The 14,252-nt window shown below is 39.0% G+C and overlaps 1 protein-coding gene across 2 annotated transcripts in view; it reads right to left on the bottom strand.

Moving 5' to 3' along the window:
* Positions 1–14,252, bottom strand: part of UBAC2 (UBA domain containing 2) — a 152,632-nt gene that overhangs the window by 46,256 nt on the left and 92,124 nt on the right. Inside the window, exon 6 of one of the 2 annotated variants that reach the window (XM_059995767.1) lies at positions 13,046–13,093. The exons of the other annotated variant lie outside the window; for it this stretch is intronic. Coding sequence (XP_059851750.1) covers positions 13,046–13,093 — 48 coding nt within the window. The remainder of the gene's footprint in view (positions 1–13,045; positions 13,094–14,252) is intronic. 2 annotated transcript variants of the gene reach the window in all.

Raw genomic sequence — 14,252 nt, 5'->3', positions numbered from 1 at the left:
TTTCTTGAAACCCCCAGAGTTTGTGAAAAAAGAGGCTTTAAAAATAGACCACCTGCTGGGATTTGCAGTGTCAAGAGGCCAGGGGAAATCCTAAGGGAGAGGTCTGGCAGGCCCTCAGAGCCCGGAAGCCCAAGATCAAGCTGAGAGGCCCAATGGCAAGGGATGAAGCAGTGGCAGTGATCTCGGGCAGGCCAGGACTCAGGGCCAGGATGCTCAGATACAGTGGAAATGAACAAGCGGGCTGTGTCTGTGAAGGGCAGGGAGAGCTGGAACCAGAGCATTCAAGCAGCAGGAGTTGGGAACCCCGGCCAGGTAAAGGGTCCCAGAGGTGAAGCAACCAGAGAGCATTCCGGACCTCTTGCAGTTGAAAGTCCAGGCCAAAGGGAATAAAGAATTTAATTTGCTGTGTGGAAACATGTGAAACTCCCTTGATTACAGAGAGTAAACCTCAACTGTCCTCTGGTCTTGTTTAGTGTTAGCATGAAACCACAGCCAGCGGAGATGAGAAACCATGACCTGGCACCAGCACTCAGGTTTCTGTTGATCTCCTTCTCCAGTCACCTGTGGCTGAACAAAAGCCTACCTGGCAAACTACACTGCCAGGGTCCTAGTGAACCACAGTCCCAACATTCAAGAAACTTGTCATCTAATGGGACAGTAGGACAAACACAAGGGGCTGCTTTCCTGGGGGAGAGCATTGCCGTCACAAGATAAAGAGGAGCTGAGGGAACAAATGTTCCCTTGTATCTGGACCCTTTCATGCAGACTTCATATTCACTCAAGTCCCGAGGAAACCAGGCCCACTGAGGCCTCACGTATTCATTCAACACATATTTTACTGAACTTCTATAAGGTGCCAGGCTGTGTTCTAAACACTGGGATACAGCAGGAGGCAAAACAAAGAAAAGCCCTGCTCTAACGAACCTTACATTTTCCTGTTCCTTCTCCTTCACTGAAAAACACTAAAGAAAGAAGGAAGGAACTTTGGAAATTACTCATTTTATTATGCAAAGAGTATGTACACAAGTTAGAAACGCCCCAAGTTATTTGTGTCACTTGTGATTAATTATGAAATGACTGTTGTTTTCGTGACAGAGTCATGTGGCGTTAAGCACTTATTGAAAGAGTCTTGCTATCTTGTTCTTTGTCAAGTACAAGAGTGATTCAGATGAATTTCCCATAGCCCTCTTTTCTCTTTCAATATTATTTTAAAGTATCTATTTAAACACTGGGTATCCTTCTGATTCTTGAAAAGTTGAATAAGAATAACAGAATTAATTAACAGAATTAATTAAACTAATAATAGATTATTTGTTTCTAACAAATTGTCTTAGAAAGCTGCTCTAAGCTTTTTCTTTCAGAAAATCATGCGTCAAGAGGATTAGGTTAACTGCATAAAGCAGAAAACTGCAAATAACAGTGGCTTAAATACAACAGAAATTTATTTCTCCCTCAGGTTAGAAAAGCTCCAACCATCTTAACTGCATTCCAGGCAGCGGGGAGAAGAAAATGAGGAAGAACAAAAGGACAAAAGGCTACTTTAAGGAGCCTTCCTAGAAGTCCCACCAATACGTATGTTTATAGCTCATTAGCCAGGATGCCAGGATTTAGTCTGATAGCCATACCTAGATGCAAAGGAGACTGGAAAACGTGATCTTTTAGTTGGCGGCCCTGCTGCCTCAAATAAGATGAAGGTTCTGTTATGAAGGAAAAAAATACATTGGGAGACAGCTAGAGTCTCTAGCACATGGAAAAAAGTCTTAATCAAATGCTAAAATGTAAATACCTTTGAATTTCCCTTTCAACAAGGAGACCACCTCCCTTTAAACTTATATTCACTTTCATAAACTGATTCAACAAACTAAAATCGAGGGGAAAACAGGCTTATGTTAAAAATTTGCTTCTTACATTGGACTAAAAATAACAAATTAAAAATGAATGTAAAGATCAAGAACAACTTACACATTTATAGATAGAGACTCAACAGGGAAAAACGAAATCCTTTTTTAAGACCAGGAACAAGGCAAGGATGTCTATTCACCACTCTTATTTAACATTATACTAGAGGTCTTAGCTAGTGCAATAGGCAAGAAAAATAAAAGGCACAGATTAGAAACGAAGAAGTAAAACATATAAACCAAACCTATTTCCTGATGACTTGATCATATATGTAGGAAACCATAAGGAATCCACAGAAACAACAAATTCAGCAAAACTACAGTATACAATAGCAATATACAGAAATCAACTGCGTTTCTATATACAAGCAGCAAACAAAATAACTCCATTTAAAATAGCATCAAAACCCCACAAAAAGGAATACATTTAATGAAAGATGTGTAGGGCCTGTACATCGAAAATTTAAAAATTAAAAAGGGGAATTGAAGAATTACTAGAAAAATGTAGACATATTATGTTTATGAATTGGAAGACCCAATATTGTTAAAATAGTTGTACTAGTTATCTATTACTGACTAACAAATTACCCAAAACTCAGTGGCTTAAAACAATAAGCATTTATTATATGTACAGTTTATGTGGGTCAGAAATCTAGGGACTGCTTAGTTGGGTGGCTGTAGCTCAAGGTCTCTCATGAGGCTGCAGTCGAGATGTCAGCCTACCTGCCTTCATCTGGGACTCCTGACTGGGGCTGAAGGACCAGCTTCTAATGTGGCTCAGAAACACAACTGGCAAGTCAGTGCTGACTGCTGGCAGGATGCCATCATTCTTTGCCTTGCAGACCTCTCCACAGGGCTGCTTCAGTACCCTTGTGACATGGCAGCTGGCTTCCCCCAGAATGAGTGACCTGAGAGGGAGCAGGATAGAAGTAACGTGCCTCTTATCATCAGCCTTTTGGAGTCACACTCCATCCCGCCATATTCTATTCATTATAAGTGAATCGCTAAGTATAGCCCACACTCTAGAAGAGGGAAATTAAGCTCCATCTCTTGAAGTATAAAATAATCTGTGGCCATATTTTAAAATATCAAAATGGCAATCCTTCCTAACTGATCTATAGTTTCAGTGCAATCTCAAGCAAAATATTAACTGTATTTTTTCTTTTTTGAAGGAAATTATAAGTTGATTTAAAAAGGCATATGGAAAGTCAATGTTCCTAAAATAGCTTGACCAGTTTTGAAAAAGATGAACAAAGTTGGAATACTTACGTTACCTGGTTTCAAGACTTACCATACTCAAAAGTACTCAAACAGTATGGTACTGGCATGAGAACAAACATATAAATCACTGAGATAGAAAAGAAAGTCAAGAAACAGACTCACACTGGTCAACGGACTTTCAACAAAGGTGCTAGGGTAATACGCAAAAGAGAAAAGAGTCTTTTCAACGTTGATGGAACAATGCTAGATATCTGTATGGAAAAAAATACATCTCAACCCTTAACTTCACAAATATTATACTCAAAGTGGATCTTAGGCCTAAATGTAACAGCAAAAACCATTAAATTCTAGATGAAAACATAGGACAAAATGTTTGTGACATCAGATTAACAAATATTTCTTAAGATACCAAAGCACAAACTATTTTAAAAACTGAAACACTGAATTAGTCAAGTTAAAACTTTTGCTTATTGAAAGTCATAGTTAAGGAAACGAAGAGGCAAACCACAGACTGGTATAAAATTTTTACAAAATATATCCAACAAAGGGCTTATATCCAGAATATAAAAAGAACTCTTTTGATGTAATTATAATACAAATGTAACCCAACGAAAAAGTGGGTGAAAGATTTGAACAGACACAACACAAAGGAAGATATACAAATGGCTAATAGTCACAGGAAAAGATGCCCAAATCCCTAGTCATTAGAGAAACGCAAATTAAAACCACAAGATATAATTACACACCACCTAGAATGACTGAACTTAAAATGACTGACAATGCGGAGTTCTGGCAAGGAGGCGGAGGAACTGGAATGCTCACGCACTGACGGTGGAAATGCAAAATGACACAGTCACTTTGTAAAATAATATGGTACCATATATTTTTCATATGATAAATTCTAGCAATTCTACTCCTAGGCATTTACCCAAGAGAAGTAAAAACATATGTCCACACATAAATGTGTATACAGATCTTCACAGCAGCATGAAAAAAATGTTTAGGGTGACGGGACTGTTTTCTATCCTGATTGTGGTGGTTACAAAACTGTATACAAGGACCCAAATTCACCAAACTGTACAATTCAAATTGGTAAATTTTATTGCATGTAACACTTTAATGAACAAAAAAGAAAAAAATTTTTCAAAAAAAAGTAAATGTGAAGATCTAGAAAGATTAAGACATTTCTGGATGTATAATTCTCCTCTTAAACTTTATAAAAGAGGTGGGATTTTCGGAGACTAAAACCAATCTTTAGCAATAAAAAACTTCTGATACCTTAAAAATATTCCAAGCTAACATAAACTAACATAAGACTTTCTGATAATATGCTGTTGTTTATAATGAATATATTCAAAATCTCATGCACTGATTTTTACCATAGTTCTTTACCAGAGGTTAAAGTCAAGATATAGGAAAAATATCAACACAATCAGCTGCAAAGAAGAAGGAACACTGGACATTTCTATTAAAAAAAATCAGTTTAAAGAGATAATCAAAACCGACTCAAGACTTTCCATCTCCTGATAGGAAAACAACGTAAAGACCCTGCGAGAAAATGCTCTGTGGGGCAACTGCCATGTAATCTACCAGCAATCATCTAAAATGAAAATGCATGCGTGTTTTTCTTGCTAACCTCTTCCTTATCTCCATTTCTTTTTCCTTTGACCAGCAGCAGTACTGACCCAGCTCAATATGTTTTATACTATCCTTTACGCTTTCTCAAAGCCATCCTTTACTTCGTTTTCTTGTACATGACAATGCCAGAAACACAAGACAAAGAGTTTGTTGAAGGTGAGGTTTGAGCTGCATTTTTAATCCATCATATGGAGGACCAGTTAAATATCTTTGATGATATTAGAGAAGAAAGTACAGTATAGCTATAGACAGAATTCTTCATAATAGGGAGGAGGCAGAGGCTGCCAATGGGATAAAGTTTTCTTGGATATTGGTCGGCCCACAACATTTTTAATGAAGGCTGCAGGAAGCTGCTGTGGATATGTGTCTTTCAGCACCTCTGGGTACTTTTAAAACTTCTTCATGACCAAGATCTCCCTCCAGAATCGTGTCTCCGTTGACGATGATCAGGGCCTCATCTTGGTGGTATAGTCAAGGGAAGATCTAAGAACAGCTTTGTACCTAAGTGTCTTGTGGTTGAAACAGACATGGATGAGAGCCTTGAAATGTGCAGTGGAAGGCACTGAACCCACTGAACTGCCAGAACACCTGGCCTTTGGTCCTGGCTCTATGATCCATCAGCTGTGCAACCTCAACTTCAGCCTCCTCATCTTTCAGATGGTAAGCCCAGGTTCTCCACCGCCGTAGAGAGAGTGTCAAGAACCTAGTGAGGCAGTACACGCTGACAGCATCCCAACGATCACAAAGAGCTACAGCGTTTTATTGCACAGAAATAATTATTTTGATAATACTGAATTCTGAAACTCAACAATTAGTTATAGACTAAAGATAAAATGCCAGACATTTTGCTAGGCACTGGGGATTATAAAATAAAGAATAATGTATAGTTTCTAAACTGAAAGGGCAGACTCAGAAAAGGCTTCAGAGTGAGAACTTAAATGAATAAGTTTTTTTCTAGGAAAAGAAGGCATCTAATGGTGAAGGAATGGACGTAGTTGGAAGAACCTGCATATGGTTATGGAAAGCCACCTCTTAAGAGCACAGACACCAAAGCTCCAGTACCTGCATTTGAATGTTGTCTCCACTACTTATCAGTTATTCTTGGCAAATAACTTAAGTTCTCTGTGCCTCAGTTTCTTCATCTATAAAACGGGGACAACAGTTCCTACATCATCAGGTTTTCAGGAGGACTAATTAAATAATATTAGTAAACTGCTTAGAAAAGAGCTGTATTAGTCTGCTCTCTCTAGGTTATACTGTGGTAACAAATTATCCCAGATTTCAGTAGCTTATAACAAAGGTTTATTCCTCACTCATCTTACATGTTGGCCACAGCCCTGATCCGTGTGTCTTCTTCATTCTGGGGTCTGGGCTGAAGGAGCAGCTTCTATACGTCACATGCTTTTCTCATGACAGAAGCAACAGAGCAATGGCAGAACCACACAATGGTTCTTAAAACTTCTGCTTGTGAAGCATTCATCACTTCTGCTCATGGTCCAGTGGCTCATGTAAGTCACACAGTAGAGTCTGATGTTAGCAGGGCACGTAGAGGCAGGCCTTTCAGGGAGGTGCCCACAGAGACGGGCAGCAAATATTCTCAACAAACAAAACAGTTGAAGAAACAACATCATCTACCACAAGTGCCTGGTACATAGTAAGAGCCATGTGTTTGTTAAAGACAAATAAGTGATGGCACAGAATCCTGAGACAGCACGAGGTGCCGGGAAGAGCAAGACGCTCAGTGTCCCTGGAGCACAGGGTCCAAAGGGCTGAGAGAGGGGCCTGAGGAGGCCTAATTCTGAAAGCCTCCAAAAGGTTTTTGCCTAAAGAAAGGTAAGTTAGTAGAAGGTAAGCTACAGTAATGAAAATTTTATAGCTATACTTTATGAGGCACTTCTCTGACAGTTTTATCAAGACATTGGCATGATTTCATCTGTTCTGCAGTGAACATTTAAAAGTCTACTAGTCACTCCCTGTGTAACACTTGTCTAATAAGACATTCTGTCAGCCCCGGACTGAGTTGTAATTGTCATGACAAGGCAGAGGACAGAAGGTTTTGGGACAGGGGAAGGGGGCACAGAGAGGAAGGGAGGGAAAATGGGGGGAGAGAGAAGGTATGAATGAATCAATGAACGAGAGAGAGAGAGATGTACAATGGATTGATAAGCACTCCATTTGGTGTTGGGATTGTAAATACTGTGTTATATAAGAAGGTGAAAGCACCCTCTAAATATGGCTGTTTCTTAAGGATCCACTTCTACACTAGGTTCTTTCACAAGTCCAACCCACCTCACAGCTCTAACCAGCCTTGACCTCCCTCTGCAGCTTCTGTCCTCATTTTCTTTTTCTTTTCATAAATTTATTTATTTATTTTTGGCTGCGTTGGGTCTTCGTTGCTGCGTGCAGGCTTTCTCTAGTCGTGGCGAGCGGGGGCTACTCTTCATTGCAGTGGCTTCTCTTGTTGTGGAGCACGGGCTCTAGGTGCACAGGTTTCAGTAGTTGTGGTGCGTGGGCTCGGTAGTTGTGGCCCACGGGCTCTAGAGCACAGGCTCAGTAGTTGTGGCGCACGGGCTTAGTTGCTCTGAGGCACATGGGATCTTCCTGGAGCAGGGCTCGAACCTGTGTCCCCTGCACTGGCAGGCGGACTCTTAACCACTGCACCACCAGGAAAGCCCTGCCCTCATTTTCAATGAACTGCTAGAAAATCATCTTAGTCCCTAAAGTTCAACTGAAAACCTTGGGCATCAGATGAGTTACCTGACCTGCTACACTGTACCCTTCTTTTGGTGAATTGGGAAAAGAAATCTAAGGGAAGCAAGAATAAGGAAGAAGAAAAGGAAGCATGAAGAGCAGAGAAAGACGTGAAAAGCAGGGCAAGGCTCAGAGGACCCAACTCCCCATCCTCGTTCACCCGAGATGCAGGTCAGGATTCGAAAACTTACTCCAAAGAAGTTCTGATTTCCATAGCAGATTATGCTAATTCCATTAAGCTTTCTCCTTGATGATATACCATGACTTGGAAAGCCCATCAACATAAGGTTCTGTTTGATGCTTTTTCTTTTACAGTTACCATAAGACAATGTTTTATTTTTTTTTGTCTTTAAAACTCTTGTTGGGGGAAGACAGATAGACAAATCACAGCCCACAAATGAGCCATCCTGACTCCTTCAAGGTTGCTCAACTCTCTCCTTCCCCCCTTCTTTGACTTACAAACCCTAATAAGACTTCTATAATCTTGCACCATCGTGAAGTTTTTTGTTTGAAAAGCTTTAAAGATCCTCACTGCCTACAGATAAAAATACAAACTCAGACCACATCCAAAGTCCTAACGAATCTGGTGTGAATCTATGTTTCTAATCTTGTTACTGAGTAGGACAGATTTTCTTTCACACTAAGGTTGCTTGATCACAAGATAATCAAAGTCTGACATACTGTACAGAACAGGTAACAAATGCAGGAAATGACTAGATGGTAAATGGACAGGTTGAAGGGGAGAAGCCTGGAGTCTGAGAAGTACAGGTCTGTCTGTTCATCTGCTGCGGAACAGCTTGAAAGAGGACCAAATGGTGATAAATATGTGAACTGTAAAAAGAGAAAAACTGGCAAAAGCAGGCTCCTATTTTAATCGTGCTAGAATCAGCTCAGGCCCGAGACATCAGCTTTTGAGAATTAGGGTACATCCCAGGGGTAATGACTCATAACTATGATTCATAAGATGGCAGAAAATGAAGAAGTGCAAGGATACGGAGGGCCTGAAGACTTTCTGCAGAACCACAAAAGACCTTAAATAAAGTTTGATAAGAAAGCAATATTTTCTTTAAGGAAAAAAAAAGTATTAATGTGTAACAAGACTGGAGGAACTGTGAACATATAGAGTGGCCTCAATTTTTGAAGGTCTCTCACCAAAGACGTGAAGAAGAGTAGTTAGACATGAGGTGCGAATATGATGAAAGTAGCTGTATACTAACATTTTCAAGCACTCACTTACACTGAAATATTTCACTTGGCTACAATAGCCAAGCTTTCCAATTACAATTTTGCAAACTTTCATGAAAACAGTCGTAGTTTAGATATTAAATGTTGGTGTTGGGGGCTTCCCTGGTGGCGCAGTGGTTGAGAGTCCACCTGCCGATGCAGGGGACGCGGGTTCGTGCCCCGGTCTGGGAGGACCCCACATGCCGCGGAGCGGCTGGGCCCGTGGGCCATGTCTGCTGAGCCTGCGTGTCCGGAGCCTGTGCTCCGCAACGGGAGAGGCCACAGCAGTGAGAGGCCCACGTACCGCAAAAAAAAAAAAAAAAAAAAAAAAAAAAAAAAAAAATGTTGGTGTTGGGAAGAATCCGCCTGCCAATGCAGGGGACACGGGTTTGAGCCCTGGTCTGGGAAGATCCCACATGCTGCAGAGCAACTAAGCCCATGAACCACAACTACTGAGCTGAGCTCTAGAGCCCGCGAGCCACAACTACTGAAGCCCACGCGCCTAGAGCCTGTGCTCTGCAACAAGAGAAGCCGCCGCAACGAAGAGCAGCCCCCGCTTGCCACGCTAGAGAAAGACTGTGCGCAGCAACGAAGACCCAATGCAGCCAAAAAAAAAAAAAATGTTGGTGTTAGAAGCCAGAATTGTCAAAGGAAGAACAACGCAACATTAAAACATGTATCAATGGTACGTGTGAATACAGTTAAGTCCCCTACATACAAACGAGTTCTGTTCCGAGAGCACATTCATAAATCCAATTTGTTTGTAAGTCCAACAAAATTAGCCTAGGTACCCAACTAACACAATCGGCTATACAGTACTGTACTGTAATAGGTTTATAATACTCTTCACACAAATAATACATGAAAAAAAACCCACAAAAAATAAAGAAAACATTTTTAGTCTTACAGTACAGTACCTTGAAAAGTACAGTAGTCCAGTACAACAGCTGGCATCCAGGCACTGGCATCGAGGGAACAGGCAAGTACCAGCTACATCACCGCTGCTTTTACGCTTGCTTCCTGACATCCTGGGCTTGAAATAAAGATTCTGTACTACTGTACAGATACTGTATAGAGTACGGTGCTGTACTCTATACAGTACCGTAAAGGACACAAAAGCACAACCACTTGTAGAGGATGCACGCACGTGACAATGTACGCCAGACACGTGAACTAACTTCACTGGACATGTGAACGCGCACTGCCATCTTTGAAGGTTCGCAACTTGAAGGTTCGTATGTAGGAGACTTACTGTAACCTTAATCTTTACGTAAACCGAACGACCCTTATCCTTTCTGGCAGCAGCTGGAATCCCTGAGGGATCACAAAACAGAACTGTGGAGAGACAGCTGTCCTAGTCAAATTAACTCATTATTGCTCCTCATAAGCTAAACACACTTCCCCAACCCCCCTCCACCCAGGAAAAATATTTAGTCCTTATTCTTTTCTGTGACATCACTGAAGACAGAAAGTGCACTCCCACCTAGCAAAATACTGTCCTGATATAATTTATCTCCTCCTCCTCTTTTAGTCAGCGGGATATTTTTAAGCTATGTATTCAGAAACATTTCTAATCATGAAAGAATGGGTGACACAAGCAGAGAGAAAAAGCAGCCTAAGCAAAATAAATCCACCAATAACTAAATAAAATAAACCCAAAGCTGGCAGCTTTTCAGAAGAACATGAGTAAAGGTTTTGGTTTCTATGACAGCAGATAACACATGACTTAGGTTTATACAAATGTCTTTTTATAAAAAAAAGCTCTTTCTCTTAAAAACACAGATTGAAATAAAATTACTTCCTTACTACATATAGTATGTTAGGAGAACTACTGGTTTCAGAGCTAAAAGGTGATTATTTTATCAACAGGTTTTCTAACATTCCTCCAAAACACTGAAAACCATCTGTGCATTTCTTTCTGGTAGTAAAACTTTTATTTTCTTTTTAGTATTTTATTTAGGATAAAAACAACCCCCCCCCCACCCTCCGCCGCCACAAAAACAAAAAAGGGAAGTTGCCTGATAAACACAGGGAGAGGAGAAGTCAGGTTGAGCAAGAGACATCTGGGACAAGCTGTGGCTTTGTCAATCTCAGATCTCCATCCCTCAATCAGTGGTGTGTAAACCAAACATTCACAAATAGTTTGAATATCCTCCTTTATAATTATCCTTATCTAAAGTATACCATATTATATTAAATATTTCATAACAAATGTATGGTTTTTCTGGAAAAAGTCAGAAACAAAATATTCATTAAATTCAAAACAAGCACTAACATCTATGGTATAGCATGAAGGAAAACTGGTGTAATTATCCCTGATGTTAATCATCTTAAGTAAACACAGTATCATCTAACTATGGTGGAATAATAGTAAAGAACAAGGCTGATGTGAAGATTTATCAGATTTGTGTAATGGTAGGAGGTCAGTAATATTAGTTGAATTAGTTACTATAAAGTGAAGATTCAATTGGCTCAAAGGGGTTTACTAATAGTGGGATTATTCAAATGCTAGCTACATTCATCTGGGGATTATATTTCAAGTACTGAGCAATTCTATTCACGCTTCTGAAACTAGGAATTTTAATGTTAAACATTTGTTAAACTTCTGATCCTTTAAAAAATTAAATCAAGCACCTTACCACCTGTTAAGCGTCTGTACGAGAAAAGACTGATCACAACACACATACTTTAGATTTTAAAAAGACTAGAAAGAGATAAAAAATGCAACCTCCAATTCTAGAGCACCGAATGTCACAAAGTGAAACTTTCTGAGGTGACAGCAAGAACTTATTTTAAAACCAGGAATCTGAAAACAGAATAAAGAAAGAAAATGGGATGCCTTGAAACAAATGAGTCACATAATGAGTTATTAAAGAGGGGTTCAGATAATGTGAGCAAATCAATTAACAGTAAACTAACACAATGAAATATAACACAATAAGGTACTTTTCAAATTTTTGAATGCTTTAGGAAAATATCCAAAAAAGGGCTCAAGATTATCACTGCTAAGAGAAACAGAACTTTATCATGAACAACAGAGTGAATTCTCATGCTGCTTTCATTATGAAAGCAATGAACTACCTATTGTCTGCAGGCTGGTTAAGTACCTGCCAATCAAGCTGGCAGTTCAAGTGGGGATGAGATTAGACTGGGCAGAGCCTGGCCACTGTGCCCCACAGGATTAGTATGACCCCAGGCTGTCCTTTAAATCACTACAAGTCTTAAGAATACCAGGTGGCTCAGATGGCTTGAAGACCCCACAATGGAGTTCAGCTCTGTGTTCCTGAAGCAAATCTGGGCATCTCAGAAAAATGTTTAGGGAGGGGGAAACAAAGTGACTTCAATCCCCAGAATTCTGGTTGGATGTTGTGAGGAGTGAAGGATTAAGTTGTATATGAAAAGAATAAACATAGAAAAGGAATAAAACAGACAGCATAAAGGAAGGAAAGAAGTGAGCAGGCTTAAAGTAATGACCCAGTGTCTCAAAATACCATTCACCCAGGAAACAAGAATAAGTAGTGATAACTTACTTAAAATGTCTGCAGTGGAATGCAGTTATTTCCAAATCCTTTCCCTTTGATGTTATACATGTTACTATAAATCCAGTCTGTAATTTTCTTAGACTTTTCCAAGAAAGAAATTGAAAACTGTATTTCACATATACTAGTTATAAACTTATTTTTAGATAAATTTGGGAGTTCAAATTTAAGCCATGGATGAAAAATAAAGCTCAATTTCATGCTTTAGATTCACTTTCAATACCTCATAGAGTTTATTAAAATAAACTTATATGCTTATTAAAATAAAATAAAATACAATACAGCAGGGTGGGGATGGGGAAGATGAAGGCGGTCTGGCACACAGAGGAGACGCCGCCCTCTTCCTTCTCTGGCCACACACCCTGATGAATCTTCCATCAGTTCCAATCCACCTGACTTTCCACTTAACCTTATTTTTCCCCTTGCATGACCATGTCTCTTTCCGAAACAAGCAGAATATCTCTCACTAATTTTGGTAAATCCAACTTCTTCATTTTCTTTTTCTGCCATTTTGTCCTACTATGAGTTCAACTACTAAGTAATTTAAAAATAACACTGAAAAACTCAGCTAAAACTTTCATTAAAATTACCTTGAAAACTGAGACAAACTGGCTTCTTTCATCTCAATTATCCATGCAACTGGCTTTTTCATCACTAAGGTAGCTCTGAGATGCAATCTGACACCTGAATATGACCCATGATCTAAATATGACATTTTTCCTAAAGTTTGTTCAGAAAAGAGGGGGAATTGGGGGAGGGGGGAATCACACTTACAAGTCCACTTATGGCTACAATCCAGATGTAGGAACCAGAGGTGAAAAGCTATAAAAGAAAAAAAAAGGCAACTAAAAATGAAATTCGACTGCCAGTCACAGCATATTTATTTTTACATAACTCCAGCCATAACCATTTATGTTAAGTCTTAATTATATATATCTTAATATAAACAAATAGAAAATTAATAAATATCAATTCTGTTATATAAAAGAAAACAACATACTAATTTTTCTTTTCTTTTCTTTCTTTTTTTTTATACCAAGACCTAACTCAGCTTTTCAATAGCCTAAAACAGATTGGTTGAACCCAGCCCACTCCCGTGCAAAGAAAAATAAGTGAAATTCAAGCATATTCTTAATTACAAATGGACATTAATTGGCTTAAACAAAGTAAAATACTATATAGAAAGAAATTATTAGCATTAACAACATACAAAATATGTAGTCACCATCCAATGCTTGGTGTTAAGTAATGACATGTAATACTAGTTTATATAATTCTCTCATTTCAATTTCTTGTTATTGCTACTCTAGTTTTAGATGGAAGACATCTGCCAGCATACAGGTCCATGTCCAATGCTGCTCTGCTTAACTGCTGACACTCTCATTCCAGTTTACCCAAGAAAGAGCAAACTAAGTAATGGTATCAAAGTTCATTAATGGCAAAAGCAGTTAGAATTGGGTCTTATGAAACCTCTCCCTTTGTTTTCCAAATCATTTACCTCCAAGGGTGTGCTCAGGGTTTAAAAAAAAAAAAAGTCACAAGACATCTCAAAGTGTTCCTGCAAGAAAGAAAAGATTTGTAGCCTAATAACAGGATATTATTGGGACGATTGGTGAAATTTGAATAAGATAGAAATTTGAATAAGATATAAATTTGAATAAGATTGTATCAATGTTAATTTCCCAATTTTGTTAACTGAACAATGGTTATGTAAGAGAATGCCCTTGTTTATAGGAAATATACACTGAAATATTTAGGGAATAAAATAAAGTCACATATACAGATTAAAAAAAAAGACTTGTAGCTTCGCGTTTGTTCACATTTAGATCTTTAGATGGGGAGTTTAAGCACTTCTGCTTGTAGAGAAAGAAGCGGGTTCATTGCTGACACTGTGCTACATGAAAACCTCAAAGTGGCGCCCATTTATCAAGGATACATAGAAAAAAAGATACACAGAAAGACGACAAAGGTAAGAGATGAC

The sequence above is a fragment of the Delphinus delphis genome, chromosome 18 (genome assembly GCF_949987515.2).
Source record: "Delphinus delphis chromosome 18, mDelDel1.2, whole genome shotgun sequence".
In the NCBI taxonomy this organism is placed as follows: Eukaryota; Metazoa; Chordata; class Mammalia; order Artiodactyla; family Delphinidae; genus Delphinus; species Delphinus delphis.
This window is presented reverse-complemented; position numbering and strand designations above follow the sequence as displayed.